This window comes from Pseudorca crassidens, chromosome 2, assembly GCF_039906515.1.
Source record: "Pseudorca crassidens isolate mPseCra1 chromosome 2, mPseCra1.hap1, whole genome shotgun sequence".
In the NCBI taxonomy this organism is placed as follows: Eukaryota; Metazoa; Chordata; class Mammalia; order Artiodactyla; family Delphinidae; genus Pseudorca; species Pseudorca crassidens.
In genome coordinates, this window is record NC_090297.1 from 52,707,521 (window position 1) to 52,732,330 (window position 24,810).

The 24,810-nt window shown below is 39.9% G+C and overlaps 1 protein-coding gene across 12 annotated transcripts in view; it reads left to right on the forward strand.

Annotated features, from left to right (window-relative positions):
- PATJ (PATJ crumbs cell polarity complex component) overlaps positions 1 to 24,810 on the forward strand; it is a 356,331-nt gene that overhangs the window by 251,942 nt on the left and 79,579 nt on the right. For 11 of the 12 annotated variants that reach the window (XM_067726362.1, XM_067726358.1, XM_067726363.1 and 8 more), the window contains 2 exons: positions 2,490 to 2,562; positions 11,806 to 11,886. In XM_067726362.1, coding sequence (XP_067582463.1) covers positions 2,490 to 2,562; positions 11,806 to 11,886 — 154 coding nt within the window. The remainder of the gene's footprint in view (positions 1 to 2,489; positions 2,563 to 11,805; positions 11,887 to 24,810) is intronic. The other variant, XM_067726364.1, reaches the window with a different exon arrangement.

The window sequence follows — 24,810 nt, forward strand, 5'->3', positions numbered from 1 at the left end:
ACTATAGCCATCTCTTAACATAATAGTGCATGCTCAGGGAATCTATAATAATGTCAGAAGAAACAGACATGTTCTTCATGCTCTGTGTCACTTTGTGATTTTAGTTTTTCTCCCTTTGCTTTGGTTTGGCTGGCGTGCTAGATAATCTAAGGATTTAAGAAGGTTAGAGCAAGAAATGGTACCTAGACTTCATCTCTTAATTTATACTCTGCCTTATTCCACAAGAATTTTTATCAACTTAGAATTCTTACAGTTCAACCTACTTATTACTTAAGAGATCAGGAGACGGATTCTCTTGGAAGTGATTTCCCCCAAATCCCACAGCTAGTTTAATGGTAGTTCTAGAACTGAAACTGCCTCTGTCTCTTTAATGAAGTGAGTGATCATTACATTTTTAAAAATAACTATGTTAAGTACAGACTATTTTCCAGGCAATGTGTTTGCCCTAGATGATGTAATAGAGAGTAGGAAGGACATGAGTTCTGTCCTTGGAGTGCTTACATTTGAGGGGAAGACAGATTTGAAGCAGGTGTGCGTACAAATCAGGTACATTTTGAAAGAAAACAGATTTATGATCATTGACAGGTGCTGTGAGCATATAGTGGAGGTCCTGGAAAGCTTGTTTCAGGAAATGACATTTATGGTGAGCTATGAAGGAGAAATAGGAAAAAATCAGACAAAAGATTTGGGCATGAAGCATGCAGAGCAGAAGAGAAGATGAGAGAAGGCCATGAGGTGGATGGAGCTTGGCTCAGCTGAGAAATGGAGAGGAGGCCTGTGTAATTGGGTTGGATCAGAGTGAGGAAGAGAAGGGGGAACAAGAAAAGGCCAGAGGTGGGAGCTGGGGCCAGATTGCTCAAGGCCTTATAGCCTCCCTAACAATTTTGAACTTGATCCTAAGTGCAGTAAGGAGCCATAGGAGGATTTTAAGCAGGAGAAAGAAATATAATCAGATTTATGTTTTAGAACCATAATAACTGCTGGGTGAAGAATGGATTGAACAGAGGATGAAGAGTGTAAGTAGGGAGACCAAATAGGATGTTCTTAAATATATTAATTCAGGTGAGAAATGATGATCACTTGTACTAGGATAGGAAGGAAAGAAGTGCAAAGATTCAAGATACGTTTTGAAGATGGGATCAATAAGACTTCTTGATGGATTAGGTATACAATTGAGCAGTGAGAGGTTTCAAGAATGACTTTTAGGTTCCTGGTTAAACAACTGGGTGAATACTGTTGATATTTACTAAGGTGGAGAGGAAGTTGACTGTGGAACCCTCTGGGAACTGAGCGGGATAAAGAGCTTTATTTTATTTGAGATGCATCTAAGACATCTAGTGGAGATGTAAAGTGGGAGTTGGATATGCAGATCCTAGGCTCAGAAAAAGATGCAGGCTAACTGTGAATTTGGAAGACATCAATATATAGTCTTTGAACTCAAGGGAATAATTCATGTCGTTGAGGTTATTGAACTCACACTGGAGGAGAAGGATGAGTGGGGTATAAATTTTAAAAAGAAAGGCATTTCAGGTAAAGGCAGTGATATGATTAAAGCCTCAAAGTAGGAAAGACATCGACTGATGGATCTTTTTCCAATTGGTGAGACATAAAAAATAAAATGGGATAAAATGGATTTGAGTGCCCTCCTAAGTCAGATAGTGGCTATCCTATGTACACTGGACAAGAGATCTGTGAACAGTCTTAAATCTTTGCACACCAGTAAGAAGCTTCTTTGGTTTATATTGTGAAACCTAAAGTCCAACTTCACATAAATCTTGAGATAACTATTTTGGTTGTGTGTCACGAATGAACAGTAAAGGATAGATTTCCCACAGAACCACTGCTTACCTACCATTTGCTAGTAACATAGTGGAAATAGCCCAAATCACCAGAACTGGTATTCTAGGAGCTGTTCTGTGCCTGTCTTCCTGGTAATGAAGTTTTAGCTCCCACCTCCTGTGCTCCAATTAGACTCCTTCTCACACAGTCCGCCCATGCGGGAACTGTCATATACATCCCATCATCCTTCATCTGGCAGAACAAATTTAGAAGCCAAATGAGGAGGCTGGGAACCTTTCCAGTTCAAAGAACAAAATGCTTCAGACATTAATGGGGCCTAGAGGTTGCACACCCCATATGAAAAATTTATACTCCTCGGTGTTGAAAGAGTTGATGCCTTTCCAAAAGTATCCTCTGCAGCACCTGACTTACTAAGCAGAAGTTGGCCAACTTGTAGCATCATCACTCTTTGTCACTAATAATTGTATCTTGGTATCCCTTGAGTAATACATCTGTTTTTGTACCTAGTGGCTTTGCATGCTCAAAACCAGTGTATATTTACATTTTTTTTTTAATTCTGTGGTGCTGTGAGTGCATTTTCAACTGAGAACTGAGGAAGTGATTCTAATTTGAGCCAAGAACTTAGCGTTTACCGTGTACTGATACTGCCTTTTACTGTGTGCTGATTCTGCCTATTTTAACATCCACAGAAATGAAGATGCGGTCAATCAGATGGCCGTTACTCCCTTTCCATTACCATCAAGTTCCCCATCTTCTACTGAGGTAAGATGACTGCTAATTAGCTTAGTGAATGAATTACATGGATTTTCAGTATCTGGTATTCCAAACTCAGAATTTATTAGCTAGGGTATTTCCCTAATGAAAATAGGAAGTATTTGAGGCACTGATTGTAAAGTAATATAACAATGTTAAACAAACACATTAGAACTTAACCATATGAGTACTGCCTTTTTCAAAGTTCCTTAAGGTTCATTCTAGATATGCAATTTGTCCTAACTAGGCATTTCAGAATTTATTAGAAAATTCTCTTTTTTAATGACTGAATCGTACCTTTCTTTGTGGTTTAAAAACACTTTAGTACTATGATTGCTGGTGTCTTTAAATATTTTCATCTATTGATGAAGAAATTACTAGTACAACAAGATTGCTAACATAGTAATATGCTTCTAGAGATGGATGGGTAGATAGATAGGTAGCTGGCTCTATAAATAATCAGCTGAGGGATTCCCAGCTGAGGAACGTTACATTCTCTTCTCATTTTTTACTTATTAAATTATTTTTAATTCCCTAAAATACGCATTTATTAAAACTAATCAAACAATGCAGTTATTAGAAAATTTTATTTTCCTTTCCGTACCTCCTCAAGTTAAGTTTTATTGTTTAGTATCTTTCTATACTTTTTCCTTTGCTTCTATAACAAAAATAAACTATTTGAATAGCGTCTCTTTTAGTAAATATTTGATCATGTGATACTTATTCTTTCCATTCAACAAGTATTCGATGAATGCATATTACGCGCCAGGTACTATTTTGGGTATTTAAAGAAATAGGCATGAATAAAACAGATAAGTCTCCCTGACATGGTTCAGCTTACCTTCTAATGAGGAAATTAACTAGCGAATGCATAAATAAACTAAGAGAATTATCAGTAGTGTTCAGTGTCTTACAGATAATTAAAATAGGGAATGTGGCTTGTGACTACTTTGATTGGTTACAGGGAAAGCCTCTTGGACAAGGTGAAATTTAAACAAGATCAAAATGATAAGAAGGAGCCAGACATGCAAAAATAAGGGGGAAGAGCTTTCTCTGCAGAGAGGACAAAAATAGCTCTCAAGCAAGAATAAGCTGGGGGCGCATATTGGGAGCCCTGGAGAGTAGTGGGATAAAATGCAAGAGAGAGGGAGGGAATGTGACGTGGGCGGGAGAGAGGAGCTTTGTGAGTCAGAGTAAGAAGTTCAGGTTTTAGTCTGTGTGCAGTAGAAGCCACTGGAAGGTTTTTAACAGGGGAGTGAGGTGACCTGATAATATAGTCTACCAGGTGGAGAATGGACTAAAGGAAGGTAAAAGTAATACACTAGACGGCAGAAGCCCAGGCAAGACCTGATTGTGGTTAGATGAGGTTTTGGGGTTGGAAGCAAAGAAAAGTGAGTTGATGATTCTTGATGTTTTGGATGTTGAATCAGACTTGATTAAATGTGGGAGCCGAAGGGAACTAGAGAATCGTGGATAGACCTAGATTTTTGGCTTGAGCAACTAGGTAGATGGTGGTACCATTTACATTTAGGCAGAAATTAAGAGGTCATTGTAGACTGGTTAAGTTTGAGGTGCATATTCTGCATTCTTCTGGAATAGATTCTATTCATTAAAAAGAGAAAAGGTGCTTTATTTTGCTTAATCTAATAGTCATATTTAATATGCTGTATTATATATTTTTTCCAATTGACAGACATTCAGATTACTTTCCAATTTTTTGCCAGTAAAAGAATACCAAAATATACATGTGTGATGTGCGCACCTGCACACATGTGTATGTCAGTCATTTGGTACTGGTGCTTTTATTTCTATAGCGTAGATTTCCCCAATGTACAATTGCTGAGGCAAAAACTACACAAGTTCGAAATTTTAATCTGTATTTACTAGTTACTATCAGAAAAGATTGTAGTGATGTTGGCTCCCCACTGATAGCCATTTAGCCACAGCTTTGCTGGCACTGGGTATTTTCATTCTAACTGAGACCAGAGTAGGCAGTTAGCAGTGGTGGAAATGAGGGGCCCCAGAGGGGTGCTACTTCAGTTCAAATCCTAGCACAGCCATACACCAGACATGTGAACTTGGATAGTTACAGTAACTTCTGTCCCCACTTATCTGTAGGGAGATAACAATAATTCCTACTGTAGGGAGATAACAATAGTTCCTACTTCGTAAGGTTGTTAAGATTAAATGAGAGAGGGAGAGGAGAAGATATCTATATCTATCTAGATCTAGCTATCTTGTGCCGGGCACATGGTAGCTCCCCAATAAGTGTTAGTACTTAATTCCTAATTCTTTTGCATTTATAGAATGTCATATAAATCCTTTTTGTTTTGGATGGGTGGGGGTCAGTATTTTAGAATAATTTTTTCTATAGTACTGTTAGTTATGAATGTTCCCATCAAAATAGCATCCACTTGGAACTGAATTTTTCTTTCATTGCCCATATTTTTTCTCAGTGCAGTGAGCAGCAAAACTAGCCTGGCATCGAATTGTAAATCTGCTATGAGATCCCGCTTTTGTGTTTTAGAGTGAGTAAAGGTGTAGGTTGGTGTCAGCATTTAGTTTGAGAAGACCATTTCTGGGGTCCTGTTTGGTTTCTTTTGTTTACTTTCTGTCAGGAGTGACTTCTAGTATTAACCGTGTATTTTCTCTAGTTTATACCCAGCCAGCTGGTTTCCGCTGCCTTTCTGCTGACAGGACAGCAACTTAGAAAAGGATGATTGAATACAGTATCTACTGTGTCCACTATCTTGGATGCATTGTCCCAAGTCCTATTTACATCCATACCTCTGAGAGACAGTATTTTTATTTCCACTTTACAGAAGAGATTGGGGTCTAGAGCGGCTATGTAGCATACGCATATGCCCAGAGGCAGCTGTGTTATTCAGCATTACAGTGTATTAACGTGCTGTGCGCTCCACATACATCTGTTGATTTTCCCCCTTATGCCTTTGTTCCTATTGTTTCTTCCACTTGGGTTGCCTCCCCACTTCCTCTTTGTTAATTCATAACCACTAAGTCCATGGAGGATTGCTTTTTGGAAGCCTCCTCCAAGTTTGCTATGACTCAAAATGAATAAAATAACGTATACAGATTAATAAGTGTAGCGCCTGAAATACAAGTGCTCAAAAATGTGAGATACTATTCTTATGACCAACTTCATCCTACACTGTTCCCTTTAATAATCTTTACTCTCTTCGTAGTTAAATAATACTCATGATTCATTTAAAAAGTGAAAATTGCCCTTTGGCCTGTATGTGATATCACTTGGGCCTGTAGAAAAAGAGGGACCCATTTCTAAATGGGGTTATGAACTAGGATTCTGTCACTTTTCCTTCCCTCGTTATCTCCATGTTTTAATAATGTAGGACTGTAAACACCACACTAAATTGTATGCTTTTATAGGGCCAGACTTACTGTCCTCCTGACCACTGAGTCCTCAGTGCTTAGCATATAGTACTTGCTTAATAAATACTTGTGGAATAAGTGAATGGCTTTTCTGCTGTATCCTTGATTTTACGGTTGCATACTTACTTCTTATTGATTCAGTTCATTCTGCCATTATTTACCAAATACCTGCTTTGCAAAACGTAAAAAGATTAATTGCACATAGTCTTTACCCTCAAGAGCTTGTAGTCTTATAGGGGAAATAAGACATGTATGTTACTAAAACAAGGTGTCCTAAGAGATAAAGCTTTAGGAGGAGTTCACAGAAGGTGAATAGTATTTCCTAGTGGAACAGCTATTTCTGATGGATATATTGTATTTTAAAATATGAATACGGTTAGATAAGAATGTAGGAATAGCACAAACAAAAGCACAGAAGTAAGAAAAATCTGGGTGTGGGATGGGGAGAAGAATATAATGGGTATGTGAAAGAGAGTAATAGAAGATGGGGTTGGAAAAATAAATTGAGGTCAAATGAGAGAATCTTGAATTTAAATCTCGGAAGGTTTGGATGTCACGCATTAGGCACTTGGAGCTGTTGAAGGCATTTTGAATAATGAAATTGTGTGATCAGGGCTCTACTTCACGTAGATTAGTGTAATAGCAAAGTCAAAAATGTCTTGAAGTTGGAAACCCAATTAGGAAGTTACTGCTATGGTATCTCCTGAGAGGTACGAGGGCTCAAGTATACTTGGGAGGCAAGATATTTATTCCATTACTCGACAAGGCAGGCTGAATCTTTTAGAATATCTTTATAGAAGTAAGAATGGTCATTTTTTTCTTTTTTCAGAAGTTGGGTTTTTTTGAATACTAAGTGAAATGGAGCAGGCCTCATACAGAATGGAGAGGTTGATTACCCAAGGATTCCTATTAGCATAATTTCCATTTTATCTTTAATTGTGCATTGCCTTTCTGGAATTCTGAATAGCCTTGAAGATATGCTGATAATTGGGAGTAGGAGAAAGAAATTTAATTTGTCACATCAAGTAAACATGACTTTGCAGAAAGAAATATTTGTGAACTTAGGCTGGCAATGAAACTAATAAATCATTTTGTGATTTTTTTTTTTTTTTTTTGCCGGGGCGGGGGTGGTTACGCCGGCCTCTCACTGTTGTGGCCTCTCCCGTTGCGGAGCACAGGCTCCGGACGCGCAGGCTCAGTAGCCATGGCTCACGGGCCCAGCTGCTCCGTGGCATGTGGGATCTTCCCGGACCGGGGCACGAACCCGTGTCCCCTGCATCGGCAGGCGGACTTTCAACCACTGCGCCACCAGGGAAGCCCCATTTTGTGGTTTTTTGAAGAGAGTGTCGGTTTTACGACATATGGGGATGACAAAATTTAAACCAACATAAGTTTTATTTTGAAAAAGAATTTTCAATTATGTCAGAGAGGTATAGTTGCTGGGGGTTTTTTGTTATTAATTTTGCTTAGTAAAATCTTAAAAGGAAAACAGTTGTATTTACTCTTTTGTCATGTTAAATGAGGAGAGAGGGTAGGGAACCACACTATGGAATATTTATCTGATCAGAAGTGTTTTTCCAAACCACAATAACATCCTTAACTAATTTAACTTTTATTTATAGCCCACTCTCAAGTAAAACCTAAATTCCTACTGTCAACGTTCTCACTGTCTAGTTGGAGAAAACTGTAGACAAATACTGGGTATGAAAACAATAAAGTAGCACGAAAATAAAATAAAATTTATTACCACCTTATGTTGAAGATGTTGGAGGAACCCAGCAGAGGAAGTTTAAAACTTTCAGAGGGTTTGGAAGAGACTTCTCAGTAGGGATTGAGTAGCATTTCTTATCAGTCCTTTTGTGGGGGAGAAGGCGGTAAAGTCTGTGTTCAATGTACAATCATGAGCCATGCCTTTTCCTTTCATTCATCTGTAAAGCGTAATTCACTGTGGAATGTACTGACCACAGTCTTCATGAGGAAAGGTCATTCTCTTTGAGCAGCCTTGGCTGGGCTGGCAGCTTTGGACAGGTGGTTTGAAGATCAGCAACAGAGGAAGGGAACCCAGCCATCCAGATTAGCTGAATCATCTTGGGTGTCAGTGGGCCACCGTCCATCAGCCAGATGGTCTTCAAACCACCATGATGCAATTGTGCTTTGGAAATCATGCCTGCTGACCTGTTTTTCCCTTTCCATCTGACTGATTCCTGTTTTTTAAGCTTCTAGTCAGCAGGGTATTTTATATATATGAGCCATTCTGTTCTCAGAACAGAACCCACATTGTTTTTGTTCAGTGCTTCATTTAAGCGTGAAAACTCTTTTATAAACGTTGGCTCTCCTAGGAAAGTAAATACATTATCACTAACCTCTTTCAAGTCCAGCTTCCTTTTTACCTGACTCTTCTCTCCATCTAGATTTTGACTTTAAACCCTCCTTATGGAGCTATCTCAGACTAAACAAGTAACTAAAAACAGAAGAAATGCTTTAGAAGGGTCTCAAGGTACAGTTAAAAAGAGCATCAACTTTGAAATGAGACAGACCTAGGATGAATATAAAAATGAATCAGACCAAGGAGATGAATGAGGCTCAGATGGCAGTGTCAGGCATCTTTCCATCTCATCACGGAGATCAATTCTGTACATACATAATTAGGATACAAATGAGATGATGTATGTGACATAAGGAATTCAGGTAAACTGTTAGGTAAGCTTAGAGGAAGAAGAGACATCTTCCAGCTAAGAAGAAGGAAAGGATTTATGGAGTAAGGGGCATTTGAGACATGGCTTTGTATGATAAATTCTGTGGATGTAGATGTAAAGGGTATTCTTTTTTTGTTTTTATTCAGATCTTAAAGGATCTGTAGATCATGTGTAACCTAGACTGCCTTCCCCATGTTTTCTTAAATTTTCTAAGTTAAAGCATCAAACAGCTCTTTTCTTTCCCTCTTTTGTATTCATTTTATAAAGACCAAGAAGATCTCATCTCTTTTACTCACTTTGCTGAGAACTGTAACGACTTCTCTGATTTTTTAAACATCACTTTCCTTTCCCCAAGGAGACATATATTTAATTAGTTGAATGGCATCAGCTAACCACCATCCTGGTGAAAAAGCTCCTCTCATCTGGGACAGAGGAGTTGGCCATTTGCAGTGTTACTAGAGAAGCCACCTGTGGATTTGTTTTACAATCCAGTGCTACAGTTACAAGCATTGTTTCCATTATATCCTCCAGTTAGATAGCATAGCCTCCCCAGGGCCTCTTCAGGGCTTCCCACAGCTTACAGAACTAGACATACTAAGTAATCAAGGCATTAAAGGTTTTTCATCTATTATATACTGATTTTTAAAAGTATAATTTGTTTCTTCAGAATTTTTCTGTCTCTAGAACTTACCCACTGTCTAAAACACTGAAAATCTATATATTTTCAAGCTTTGTTTTTTAACTTCGGCATGTTTATATTATATGGTAATTTCTTGATTACCCAAAATTCATGGAGAGGAGGATGTATCTACTGAAATTTTCTGGTTAACAAATGCTAAAATGCTTTTTGTTAAAACCGTGGTCTAATGACAGTGATTTTTTTTTTTTTAAGATTATGAATCCTGTCTTCCATAAGATTAGTTACCAACACTGAGTACTGAAAAGAAAGAATAAGAGAGAAACAAGAGAATCATTTACTTAGGGCCTGGAGCATAGTTACCAAGAGCATGGCCTTTGATGGTACTCTTACCTAGCTGTGAATCCTGGATCCGCCTCTTACTGGCTAGGAGTTCTTTAACAGGTTATTTTAAATGTATCATTTTTATCATCCTTGAATTGGGATCACAGTGGTACACACTTATTTAGCCTTTTTATGGTGACTACATGAAACAGGTCATGGACAAAGAACCTGTCTCAACAAAAAGCTAGAAACAAAATTAACTGTACCTAGTGTGCTGATAGACATTTTACATGTTAGTGCATTAATCTTCAAGGCAACCTGATGGGGTAGTATTTTTAATTTGATATTTTTATCTGTACTTTAGAAACAAGCACAAGTTGACCCTTGTAAAACATGGTTTACCTGTATGGATCCACCTATATGCAGATTTCTTTCGATAGTAAATACTACAGTACTACCCAATCTGCGGTTGGATGCCAAGGGACCACAGATACAGAGGGCCAGCTATAAATTATACACAGATTTTCAACTGTGGGGAGGATCTGTGCCCCTAATCCTCACATTAGGGTCAACTGTACTCAGATTTAGAAAGTAATTTGCAGAAAATCTCATAATTCTAATTCTAATGTCAAAGTTGAGATTTGAGTTCAGATCTGACCAATTCTAAAGCCCATGCTACTTACTTTCTTGGATTTTTTTCCTTCTAGATATTTCTCGTGTCTCTCCTTTATTGTTTTTAACATGCAGTAATACACACTAACTCTTCTATAATTGAACACTGTAGAAATAACTAACGCAAAAACTCCCTAATCCCTCGTCCTACTCTCCAGAAGTATGCAACTTAAAAAGTTTGTTCTATGTGCTTGCACGTATTTTCCCTGCATTTATATCTACATGATGTATGGGGCTTTTTTCTGAAAAGATTTTGCTAATTTACATTTTTCAATGGTGTGTGAAAATTCCTGTTTCCCTACAACGTTATCAATACTGAATGTTATCTTTCTATTCTTTTGTCCATTTGATAGATGAAAAAATGCTGTATCTTTGCTTTAATTTGCACTTCTTAAATTACCAGATTTAATGTCTCAAAATCAAAACCATTTCTCTACTAACAACCCCACCTGAATTTGTACTAATCCCAGATGGTGATGTTTGAAAATAAAAATCCATATAAATACAATGCAAATACTCCATTTATTATCCTTATTCTCCTCTATGTGTCCTCAGAAAGCAAAGAAAGTAACTATAATATATCATAATTCAATTGAGGAGATGCCTAATGTGTTTTGGAATTTTAATGTGGCTTATTATTACCAGATGTCTCATTTACATTAAATAAATATTTTTAGGAATCCGCAGGAAAAAAGTCATCAAGAAAGCAAGTACTGCATTTATTGGTTCGGCCAGTATTTATCAAGTGTTTTCCATGTGCCAGGCAGGGTGCTAGGTACCTGAGTTTCACAAATAAACAAGATAAACATAGTCTCCCATCAAACAGTTTAACCTTGTGCAGAAGATAAACAAACGTCTGAGAAAGTTTTGGCTGGAGGGAACCGAGCAGCTAACTCAGACTGACTGAAAAAATAAGTAAGTAGATTAGCTCTCCTTAGAAGATTGCTAAGAATAAGGCTGGGCTTCAGGTTTGGTTGGTCCAGTGGCCCCATTTTGTCATCAGAGAACCAGTTCTTCCATCTCTGCCTCTGCTCTGTCATTCACAGGCTGCTTTCCTTCTGGTTGTGGGATGGCTGCCCATGGCTATTTGCACTTCATGCTCTCTTGTTAACTTGGGAGGTATGGGGACTTCTTGTGGTTCTTTTAAGATCTATGAAGGACCTTTCCAGAAGGTCCAGCAAACCTCTCTTGGTGTCTCATTGACCAGAACTGGATCACGTACCCATTCCTGACAAAATCATTGGCAAAAAGAATAAGAGTAGCCTTAAGGCAATCAGGCCTTCTCTTGGGGCGGAGAGTAGGAATCAGCTTTCTCTAAGGTGTATCTCTGAGCAACAGGTTATTGTAGATACCATGGGGGGGGAAAAAAAAAGACCTACTGGAAAGGAAGAAAAGAAGAAACAATATCCACTACAACAATAAAACAAGCAACTATGATTGAGTATCTGTACTACAGTTCAAGTCAGTGCGAGTGAAGAATGACATCTTTGCCATTTTCTTTTTAATGTCTCATAGGATCAGAGTGGCACCAGTGAGGAAGACAGCAGTCTCGAAGCTTGTATCAAACAATTGCCTAAAAGTGAAAGCTCCAAACTGGTGAGAATACTGGGTGTTTCATCCAATGTTCTTTTTAGGGATGAACTGTATATATTTTGGATCAGTTGTGTTTGCTTCTCTAGGAATCTTGAGCTCTGAGACAGGGGAAGCTATTCCATATAGCAAATGACCCAAAGAACAGTGTATTCTCCTACTTTCTTCATATTTGAATTGTGCTGTCTGGGACTAAAGAAGCAATCTCTTTTAAATCTTGTTTAATATTGGGTTTCTTTAAGGCTAGGGTGGTGCTGAATTAGTTCTAGAGGCACGAAAAGAGATGTTAAATGGATTCCTGTGTTCATAATAAAAGATACTTAAACTTACCCAAGGGCTAGAGCATTAGGAGAGAGGCAGTTTTAGAGAACTCTTCCTCCTTATGTGTCCTAACGTTTCATATCTTGTTATTTAATATTTATGGAACTTTTACTGGGTACCGCGTGCTGTCCTGTGTTCTACATTCATTTTCTGATCCTCACAGCTGTGGGTGGCGATATTTTTCTTTTACGTGTGTGGAAACTGAAGGGTTGCTTAGATATGTTAACTAACTTGCGAAAAGCCACTCACTAGTATGTTCTAGACCTGGAGATTGATCTCATTCGGTCTGACTCCCAAGCCTTTGCTCATAATCTACCTTTCTGTTTTGCAGCCTAGCACTTCCAGGGTTAGCCTGCAAGTTCTAGAAAGAAATGTGGGCTTTTTTTTCCCCTCTGTTTCAAAATATCTTATGAGTCTCAAAGAATTAATCACTTAGGTGGGTCACTGTGATTTTATGACAGCACAGAGTTGTTCATTTTACTTCAGGGAGTTTGAAAAATCATCCATTTATCTTCTTTCAACTTTTATATATATCAGGACTGGCTTAGATTCCATATCCTAGAAAATGAACTGATTCTTTCAGGCTGAAGGAAAAGGACATTTAGGCAAGAGTGGAAATTATAATGGTCCGCTCTTATACAAACCCTATGTGAGGCATCAAGAATAGTGGGACCAACAGATTATGACCATTGTTCTTGAACAAGACGTGCCAAAGTTACACTGTTCCCTTTCCAAAAGACAAACTGCATCTTTGCACTGAAGAGGAATGAGGAACATCAACGAATTTCAAACTCCAGCTCCTTCGTTCATTTAAAAATACTACTGAGACTTCCCTGTTGGTGCAGTGGTTAAGAATCCGCCTGCCAACGCAGTGGACGCGGGTTCGAGCCCTGGTCCGGGAAGATCCCACAAGCCGCGGAGCAACTAAGCCCGTGCGCCACAACTACTGAGCCTGCGCTCTAGAGCCCACGAGCCACAACTACTGAGCCCACGTGCCGCAACTACTGAAGCCCACACGCCTAGAGCCCGTGCTCCGCAACAAGGGATGCCACCGCAATGAGAAGCCCGCACACTGTAACAAAGAGTAGCCCCCGCTCACCGCAACTAGAAAAGCCCGAGCGCAGCAATGAAGACCCAACGCAGCCAAAAATAAATTAATTAATTAATTAAAAAAAAAATTTTAAAAACCCTACTAACTGGTTCTTTTTGGCACTGTTTCTCCAAAGATAGATTAAGGAAAAATCTTTTAAAGCAACAGGACTTTGCAAGTAGAGGCCCCTGATTTCATCCACAGAGGAAATGGTAAAAAGAGTGAGAACACTCCCTTGCTTGTTGGGAGAGGCAGGTAGTCCCACAGAGGCTCACTTACAGGCTGCAGGCAAAAGCCACCCGTCATCCACCCTCTGTTCCCAAGAAGGCAACACCAGTGATGGGGCTCCAAGTGCCAAAATAATTGGAGAGCCCTACCCTCAGGCAGAGGACCTCAAAGACTAAGGATAATGTTTAGATTCTTTCATACTGCATTTTAATAGAATAAAAGCTTCCCCAAACCCATTGACTGGTATTTTTCTTTCTCCCCCCCCCCCACCTCCTTCTCTTTTTGGTATTCTACAATTTCTTTGTCACCATTTCCAATAGAATATCCATGGTCTAGTCAACTGAGGAAAGATAGCCAAATTTGAACTTTTATAGCATAAATATAAATATAAGTGGCCTAGCATTGCTTAAGAGTGTGTCTAACTTGAGCAAGTTAGACCTCACCAAGCCTCAGTTTACTCATCTGAAGGATGGGAGTGACCAGGATGTTATGAGAAACAAATAGGCAATAAAGTATAAACATGTAGTAGAGTATAAGGTACATAGTTGGTGCTTAGCAAGTTCATGCATTAATTCAGAAAATATTTGCCAAATGACACTATGTTCCAGGCACTGGAGATACAGTAGGGAACAAAATGTACCAGAACGCGTGCCTTCATGGAGACTCATTCATGGGTAGATGGGGGAAGGGAGATAGATAATGCATAAATTAGCAAATTATATTAAATCATGAAATTGCTGTTCTTGGGGTAAAAATTTCATCTGGCTCAACCTAACATATTCATTACTGTCTCATCATAAAGTACAGTTGACCCTTGAAAAATGCATTGGTTAGGGATGCTGACCTGCACAGTGGAAAATCCATGTATAGCTTATAAGGCCCCCTGTGTTCTGGGTTCCTCCACATCCACGGCTCCAACCAACCTCAGATGGCGGATTGTGTAGTATTATTGTATTTACTATTGAAAAAAATCCGTGTGTAAGTGGACCCACATGGTTCAAACCAATGTAGTTTAAGGGTCAACTGTATTAATAACAGTTCCTCATCACTAGTCGTCATTTGCTTGTTTCTGTTATGAGTTTGGCACCAGCTCCCCTGCTTTGCTGCACCGTTCTAGGATGGTTGCTGATGCACCTCGTCAGAGGACAGCATGTGATCTGTATGGGCCTTGACTCCTGTTACCTTAGTTTATGTCCGTTGGAAACAGTAAGCTCTAACCCTTTAAAGGTTGAATTTCTTGCTTCCTGTGGGAGCATATATCTCATCAGACACTGCTGGCCCCTACAGGAGAGACCAGGAGAAAAGCACAGGTCTTGCTCTTAAGCAGCTTACCCTCAAGCGTCAGTGAGGATAACAGAATTTGTACCTGGAAAATCAGACCAGGCAGAAGTGTATTAAAGAGAGAGAAAAAAAATGTTACAGGAGTTCAAAAGTGAAAGGAAAACCGTCTCGTTCAGGGATTAAGGACGGTTTCTTAGACTCTTGGCCTTTAAGGTGAACCTTTAAAGATGAGAAAGCGATTGACTACTGAGGGGTTCACCAGGTGAATCAAACAGTGTGGGTGATGTACAGTGTGCAAAGTTGAACAGTAGCATCAGATAGAAGTTGAACAGTAGAATCAACTGAAGGGACTGTATGCTTTGAATTATAGATTAACATATTCATCTTTTTATGTTCAGTGCTCAATAAATGTCTCCTTAACTACATGGATACACATATATACAAGGCGCTACCTATGAGAAACTATACTCCAAAGGGCTATTAAAGTGCTTCTCCAAGATTACCTGTTTTCCGAGCTAGACTAAGCCATGAGTTTACATATATTCCAGTGCTTATTTCCACTGTCCAGTGATGATTGGCTTTCGTCCATATCTCAGGAGTCCCCAGATTCACAGCCAAGGAGTTTATAATAACTTCAGTAGATATTAGATTTCTCTAAAATATTTTTTGAAAGGAGAATGACTTGTTTTTAGACAACTGATCAGGTGATGGTTGGTGAAGCATAGATTCCAATTGTGAGAGACTGGAGACAGGGAAGTGTCTGGAATCTATTTCAGAAGTCTAGGTGAGAGCCTGTTAAGACTGTTTTTTAAGCCTTTTGAAAGGAACTTAAAAAAAAATTTTTGCACAGAGCTTTGCAATTTGCAAAACTGCCTCACCTATTATCTCGTTAGCTTAAATATTTTAATATCTATTTTTTCTAACATGATATTAGTTCATAATTTTATTCAATTTTATCCCCAAAATAACCCTATGTAAGAAGTAGGGCAGGAGTTATTTAATCACTGACTTACAGATGAGATCTCAAGCTGCTTAGTGAAAGACCACAAAACTAGAAATTAGAAGAGCTGCACCTCATCCTGAAGGGTCCTTGTCTCCCTGGTATCTTGACATAGAAGAGCATGAATCCCTAAAATAAGTATTTTAATCTTTTGGGTATAAACCTATGTTTTTATCATGCTGGGGATATCTGTGTTAATATAATACACTCTTTTGGGGCAGTATAGCTAAATTATTAAGCGTGCAAAGATTGGAGCCATTCTACTTAGATTCAAATCCTGGTTCCACCATTTACTAGCCATATAACCTTAGGCAAACAGCTTAACCTCTCTGTGCCTCAATTTTTGCATCTATAAAATGGGAGAAAGAAACAAAAGGTTATTGTGAGAGAAAGGAGTTAATAACTATAAAGTACTAGGTAGAACCATGCCAGAGTACCCGGAATGACTGTGTAAGGGGGAGTTGTTGTTAATGATGATGATGATGTTATGCTGATTAAAGCATTAAGCGTCCGCCAGATGAGGATTAGCTGTTCTGAGTGAAGCATTACGTGTAACTTGGAAAACTGAAGTGAAGTTTTTCAAACCCCAAAATGCAACTGCTGATAATAGATAGCATCTATTGAATGCCTGTGTGCCAGGCATTATTCTAACATCATTCACATAACAATCCTATGAAGTTAGTACTAGTATTATCTCCATTTAAGAGATGAGGAAACTGAGATACTGAAATGTTAAGTAAGTTGCCTAAATAATCACCCGGTGAAGCCAGGATCCAGGTCCATGCACTGTGAGGCTGGAGGCTGCACTCTAAACCACTATGCGGTACTGCTTCTCGGAGAGATACAGATATAGAACAAAACTGAAGTCAAGGGACAGCAAGAGAGTTACACTGGGATCTGAACTTTGTGATTTTCATTCCCTAAACCTTGAACTCCAAGATAGAAAATTATAACATAGAAACGGGTAGATCCTGAAATTTACCTTTCAGATTGGTAAATGAAGTGATATAGGCCTCCAAACCGACGTTTCATAAAATGAAGGAAACTAAACGTTTCAAGAAGCTAAGCTGTGCCAGGCATTTTCATACTGGTTATCTTATTTAACCCAATGATGCACATGTTTTTAGCCCTACTTTACTGATAAGGTACTGAGGCTAGGAGATGTCAAGTCTGTTCCTAAGGTCTCACAGCTGGTGGGTGCTATGGCTGGGACTCAAACCCAGTTCTCTTTGCCTCTAAACCCCATCTTCTCTTCATTGTGCAGTTCACATAGACAGCCTTTCTTGGACTGTCAGAAGTATCACCGTGTGATCTATTTGTTCAAACAACAGATATTAATTGAGTATCTCTTGCATGTCAGACAACGTTATGTACAGGGGATTCAGTGATGAGCAAAACTATTAGCACTTCTTAAAGGGCTTGAGATGTTCAAGGACAGGTGTTCACATCAGCTTGCTGTCTTTAGAAGCTCAGTATTTAGGTGGGGAGGAAGGAGCAAGAGAAGGAAAGGAAGAGGTAGTACTGTGTTGTTCCTTTTTTTTTTTTTCCGGTACGTGGGCCTCTCACTGTTGTGGCTTCTCCCGTTGCGGAGCACAGGCTCCGGACGCGCAGGCTCAGCGGCCATGGCTCACGGGCCCAGCCACTCCGCGGCATGTGGGATCTTCCCGGACCGGGGCACGAACCCGTGTCCCCTGCATTGGCAGGCGGACTCTCAACCACTGCGCCACCAGGGAAGCCCCTGTGTTGTTCTTATAAATATCTAACCTCTGTTCTTGCTGCCACCTTTGGATCTCTAACCTTGTCTGATTCTATAGTTTTCTGCCTTGATGTAAAACCAATTTATGTTTTCTTTGGTTCTTGTCTGTCTCCTCCTCCATGTTGTTATAGATACTAATAGCCAGTAAAATAATTTCAGAGCTACTAGCTTACAACAAAATAATAAAAGGACAAATAACTCAATTAAAAGATGGGTAGGGATCTGAACAGGCATTTCTCCATACAAATGGCCAATAAGCACATAAAAAGATGGTCAACCTCATTAACCATTAGAGAAATGCACATCAAAACCACAATGAGGTACCACTTCATACCTGCTAGGAGATTATAATCAAATACACAGATAATGTAAGTGCTGACAAGGATATGGAGAGATTGGAACTCTCATACATTGCTGCTACAGCCAGTTTGGAAAACAGTTTGCAGTTCCTCAAAATATTAACAGAATTACCATAAGACCTAGCAGTTTTACTCCTAGGTATATACCCAAGAGAAGTGAAAATACACATCACACAAAAACTTGTAAACAATTGTTTACAGAAGCATTATTAATAATAGGCCCCAAATGGAAACAACCTAAATGTCCACCAATGGATGAACGAATAAGTAAAATATGGTCTATCCATACAGTAGAATATTATTTAGCAATGAAAGATAAAGAAGTACCGATACATGATACTATAAGAATCAAAATCTGCAGCATGGCTTCACTCCTATTAATAGGGCTATTATTAATAATGCTGCTGTAAACAGTTGTGCACAAGTTCTTGTGTGATGTGTATTTTCATTTCTCTTGGGTATGTACCTAGGAGTAAAACTGCTGGGTCATACGGTAATTCTGTTAATATGGGCACACTTGCCCAGTTTTACTTCAATTTCTTACATTTAAGCACCATTATTTATAGGGGAAACTGAGAGCCAAATATGGTAATGGAGGTTCCAAATGATTATGTGCACTTTGCACTAGAAGACTTGTTAGGAAATTACTAATAAGCTTGCCACAGACATAACAGCAGAAGTGCTTCAGCCACTCATGTGTGTTCTTGTGATTTCAGGTTGCTGTAGATTGTTTAAGACAGCTTATTTTAAAAGTAGAAAAACAGATTTTGTAAGTGGTTGCCATTAACTTGCTACTAAATTCCCAATGTATTGATTGAATCAATAAAAAGCCAGATGTTACCCCCCCCAAAAAAAAAACAGAACCAAAATCTATAGAGACAGAAAGTAAATTAGTGGTTGCCTATGACTGGGGGATAGAAAGTGACCCTAATGGGTACAAGCTTTCTTTCAGAGATTATGAAATGCTCTAAACTTCAATTGTGATGACACTTGTATAATTCTGAATGGTAAAACCATTGTATTGTACACTTTAGATGGATGGATGTTATGATATGTTAATTATATCTCAGTAAAGATGTTTTAAAAAATTACAGGAGGAAGAAGAAAGAGGGGAAGACAGAATATAGACAATCCACAAACTGAAACCAAATCAGAAATTTGATTCTAGGTAACCTCTACACTGGAAATTCTGTGATTCTGTTAAAGAACTATAATATGATCCTATGCGAGGAACTTTTAATGTAGTCTCTCCACATTTTGGAATCTTTTTGCAAGTGTTTAATATAATCTGCACTCAAGAAAAAAAGCCCCACTTCTTTGTCCATCACAATTAAAGCTTGACTTTACCTTATAAATTCCTGTGTTCAGCCTGTTGCTACACTCTGTGCTAGTTCCTGGGAAGATGCTACCAAAGGTAAACAGACATAGTCTCTCTTCTTGTGTTGCTTACAGTCTTCATGGGAGAGTGACATCGTGTAATGTTACATATAGCTTGAAATCTCAACTTTGATAAAAGCTAAGAACTAGAGGCGCTTGGTGCTAAGAGAGCACAGAATAGGGGGCTTTGACCTTATCAGGGAGGGCTCTCCCAGTGAAAACTGAACTGAGATCTGAAGAAGCTGGCGCTACCAGGCAGTGGGGCAAAGAAGAAACAAAGGAGGGAGCTGGGCAACCTTAGAGCCTCCGGGAGTTTGGGGAACTGAAATTCTGAATGTTCACGGTCGCCAGAACTGGTGAGATGGGAACTAAACTGGAGTGGTTGACAGGGGCCAGGCCACGCTGATGAGATGGACTCTATGCTAACGGTAGTGGGAAGCCATGGAGGCCTTTCGGAGGTGACTCTAAACTGTAGCTGTAATGTAGCGATCAGGTTGGACAGGGGCCAGAGTGGATACTGATGGGCTCCCTGGGAGTTTACTGCGGCAGAGGCAACGGCAGTCTGCAAGAGATGGCGGTGGCAGGATATATTCTCATATTCTGTCTTTGCAAAAATTATAATAAAATAAACAGCAAGGTAATATATGCGTTTACCTGGTAAGTTCCACAGACAGTTGCCAGTCAGAGAATTTACCTTTCTTGCTCCCAGTATGCAAACCTTCTGCTGGACACGTGCTTTAAAGCTTTCCTCTGAACGCAGGTTTGGAGCTATTAAAATGGCAGTTGTTACACCATCTGGGTCTTGAGAACAAGCATCATCCCAAGGCTTGGCCAGCAGCCCAAGATAACCTTGCTAGGAAATGCCCCCAGCAGATGTGCCCGTCATTCTAGCCCCACTCTATGACACTGCTTAGCAACAGTGCATGCAGTCTGTATCAAGTGATCCCTGTCATTACAGACCTACTTCGTGTGCAGCAGCCTCAAGAACATTTAGACTTTTCAAAATTTTTCAAAATGTTTAGGTTTTTTCACACAGTCTGCCGTGTTTGTCTTTACTGTTGTCTTTCATTATGAAACGTAATTTCTGACCCTTAGGGCAACAATAGAAAAATGAGAGTATTCCAGTCAGCTCGAGGTGGCATTCAACCTGTAGTTTCTTTGTGGAGATTTTAGAATTTACAGGGTAGCAAGATGCCTGGGGAAGCATGAATTGTTTCTGAATTAACTATCATTAACTTAAACGGGCTGTGACATGGAAATTCACGCGGCAGCTGACAGTGCGTTTTACCATTTGAGTCCCCACCAGCCAGAATAGCAACATTTTAGGAACACTTTTTACTCTTTCCCTTCATACACTTGATCCACATAAAGTTTTCAAACGTACTTACTGAAAAATCAGTGTTAAGTTACAAATAATACCTGTATCTCCAAATGGTCTGATAGTACTTGCTTTCTCAGATGAAAAAGGCTGTCAGATATAAATCGTGGGCTCTGATATCTGAATGGACATAAACATCCCCCCTGCCGTCACTAGCTCTGACCTAGAAAGTGACTTATCCTGTCTGCCTTCATTTCTCCACCCAAAAATGGGGGAGGAGGAGACCCTCCTATTTTCTGTGAAGATGAAGTGTGATTTTGCACGTGAAACTCTTAATAGTGCTTGGAATGCAGTAAGGGCTCAGTAACTGTAGCTATTGTTAACACCAGATTTTGTCTATATAAAATCAGCGTGTGCTAGAACTCTCGTTATTCAGTACACATTTCCCGAGAACTTGTGATGTATCAAGCTCTAGGAATGTAAAGATAAATAAGACATCTTTCATCTAGGAGTTCACCACATTAGGTCTAATGCAAAGGTTACAAACTGGTTGTCAGGAGATTTTTACATTAAAAATCCTGGTTTCTATTTTCTACTGAAAACAGACCAGCATTCCAAGCTGCCCCTTTCATCAACTATGTACTTATAGTTTATTTCAGTCCCTACCTTTCCACCATTCTCTAACCCCTGCTTAGAGAATGCCTGCTTCCCCATCACCTGTAAGTACTTGAGTACCTACATCATCCCCATCACCTGTGAGTACCTGCGGCTGCATCCCAGGTCTACTAGCTGTGGCCATGCAGGTGGGCCTGGCAGAAGGTGAAAGCCGAGCAGTAGACAGGAACTGGGTAGTGGAGGGCCTTGTGGACCAGGAGAAAGGTCTTTATACCAACAGAAGCCTTTGGAATGGTTTTTATAGGGGGATTATAATGATGAGATTAGCCTGTTGATAAGATCCTTTTGAGCTCCCTGTGAAGAATCTGCTACCAGATGTCAAAACTGAAGGCAGGGAGTTTAAAAAGCTGCTAGAGGAAATGAGATGAAAGTTGACAGTGACCTAAACTAGGGGGTCTGTCAGTGAGTGCAGATTTTCAATAAATACAGGAGTTAGAATTGGTAGACTTGATGATTGTGTGAATGTCAAAGTTGAAGAAGAGGCAGGGTGAGGCAAGGATTCTCGGATTACATCATGGGTAGCTGGCTGACTGCCTGGTTGGTTGATGCCATTCACTGATAAAATAATGAGGAGGAAGGGAATTCCCTGGTGGTTCAATGGTTAGGACTTGGCGCTTTCACTGCTGTGGACCCGGGTTCAGTCCCTGGCCAGGGAACTAAGATCCCGCAAGCCACTTGGAGTGGCCAAAACAAAACAAAAAACAAACAAACCAAAAAACCAGGAGGAAAAGCAGGTTTGTGGGGAAGGATGATTTGTTCCTTCTTGTCTACTGAGTTTTAGGTGTCTCTGGAAGAGAGGAAACTGTTATTTATTTATTTTATTTTATTTTATTTTATTTATTTATTTTTTTGCGGTACGTGGTGCTCTCACTGTTGTGGCCTCTCCCGTTGCGGAGCACAGGCTCCGGACGCGCAGGCTCAGCGGCCATGGCTCACAGGCCCAGCCGCTCCGCGGCACGTGGGATCTTCCCGGACCGGGGCACGAACCCGTGTCCCCTGCATCGGCAGGCGGACTCTCAACCACTGAGCCACCAGGGAAGCCCGAAACCATTATTTAATGACTACTTATTAGGTACCTGTCCCTGTAGTAGGCACTTTAAAAGATTATCTTATTTATCCCAACAAAAACAGTAGTAGTAACAATAGTAATAATAATACCATCCACCATTTATTGAGCACTTATCATTTGTTAGGAACTGAACACAGTGTATTATCTCCATCCTCCCCATCATGGAGCATTATTCCCTCCATTTGGCAGACGAGGGACCTGAGTATTCCAGTTGATGCACTTGCTCAAAGGCTTAGGGGCAGTAAGTGCCACAGTAAGGATTCAAAACCTTATGTTTGACTCATAACCTTACATGCCTGACTCGTGCCAGACTGCCTCTCCAAGAGGTATTTGGTATTAACCCATAAAGAAGCTGAAGTTTAGGAAGTCTAATTTGTCATAGAGCTTGTAACCTATAAGTAGAAAAACCAGGACATGACCACTGTCAGACACCAAAGTCCAAGCTTTCTTCTTTGTCCAGATAATACTAAAGAGTTATTAATTAGACCCATGTGGATCTGTGACGGTTCTCACTGGTCAGTGGGAAATATGAAAAATAATAGCCATGTGGAGAGTTCTTCATAAAGCTAAGTTTATTCAATTTAAAAGACTGTCCTTTAAGAGTGTGTCCTACCTAACTTTTTCGTGTTAAAATGGCTCTTCCTACATGACATTGTGGTGGTAATATATGGTGATAGTTGTGGGGAGAGGACTCTAATAGGTTGACCCCTCTTAAATCGCTGATATTTGACCATTTCTTGACTCATAAATTAGCAAATTCATATACTCCAACCTAATATTCCCTTGCTCTCAATTACCTGGCCAGAAAAAAAGGTAACTCTATAACCTCAAAGTCCTTTTGAAAAATTTCTGGTCTTTGAAATCCCAAAGTCTAAGAAAAATCTATTTTGCTTCATGTTGTGATCCTAGAATCAGGAGTACTTTGGAAATGATTAGATGAAAGCAGGCAAAGACAGAGATTAATAAAGGCTGCCTGTGGTTTTATTTATTTATTTATTAAGTAATTTATTTATTTTTGGCTGTGTTGGGTCTTCGTTGCTGTGTGTGGGTTTTCTCTAGTTGCAGCGAGCGGGGGCTATTCTTTGTTGTCACGCGAGGGCTTCTCATTGCGGTGACTTCTCTTGTTGCGGAGCATGGACTCTAGGTGAGCAGGCTTCAGTAGTTGCAGCACGCGGGCTCAGTAGTTGTGACGCACGGGCTTAATTGCTCCACAGCATGTGGGATCTTCCCAGACCAGGGCTCGAACACATGTCCCCTGCATTGGCAGGCGGATTCTTAACCAACGCGCCACCAGGGAAGTCCCTGGCTGTGATTTTAAACCTGTTAACTGGGAGGCTGATACTGTCACTAATTTAAAAAAAGAGAGAAAAAAAAAACATCTATGGGAGAAGATAGTGAGTTCAGTGTAGAATTTTAAAGGAATAATATACCACACGACTTCTGATACAGGTTCAGTTTATCAATTTTGACTGCTGTGCTTGATTAAAAATTATTCCTAAGTGTTTTTAAAGTGCTGGCATCCAAGTTTGGGGGAAAAAATAGTTTAAAATGTGTTTCTGATGATTACAGGCTTCTTGTTAAGTCTTACATCCAGGCTGGAATTCTCAGGTGTAATATCCTGCTCATTTTTTTTTTTTTTTTTTTTTTTTTTCGGTACGCAGGCCTCTCACTGCTGTGGCCTCTCCCGTTGCGGAGCACAGGCTCCGGACGCGCAGGCTCAGCGGCCATGGCTCACGGGCCCAGCCGCTCCGCGGCACGTGGGATCTTCTCAGACCGGGGCACGAACCCGTGTCCCCTGCATCGGCAGGCGGACTCTCAACCACCGCGCCACCAGGGAAGCCCTCCTGCTCATTTTTAAAACAAGGTCCTGAACTGTGTGCTTAAAATCCATTTTTATCCCCAGTTTGCTGTCCATCAAGAACTGTAGGATTTCTGGTTCAGCTACGGAAGCCGATGCCACTGTGTGAATATTACTTTCTGTTTCAAATCCAATATTTCAGATCCAATGTGAAAATAGCATCTATAGCAGGAGTGTAGGCGTTCCCTACAGAAGAATGTGTCTGAGTCAGCGCTGGCCTCTCTTTTGTGACAGTGTGCACATTGCCAATGGCAGAGTTCAATCACATTGAAATATGTGCCATTTTTCACAGCTCATTGTACTTTATGTCTTGTATTTCTGAAAATCACTTGAGATTTGCCTACATGATAAATTTCCCTTTCCCAGTCATAAAAAAAGACAGTAGATCTACAGTCAAGTCTACTTCCTTCACGAAAGTCACGAGAGAAAAGCTTTTGGCTCTTCCTTCCATTCTCTTCCCCTCTGCATCATAATGAAGATAATATAGAGATGTGAGGGTACCCAGTAAAGTAACCTCATGAACTCAAAGACAGCAGAAATATAGGTACACATTTTTAATACAAATTCACATCTTGGACGTCTGCTAGCTTTCTTTCAC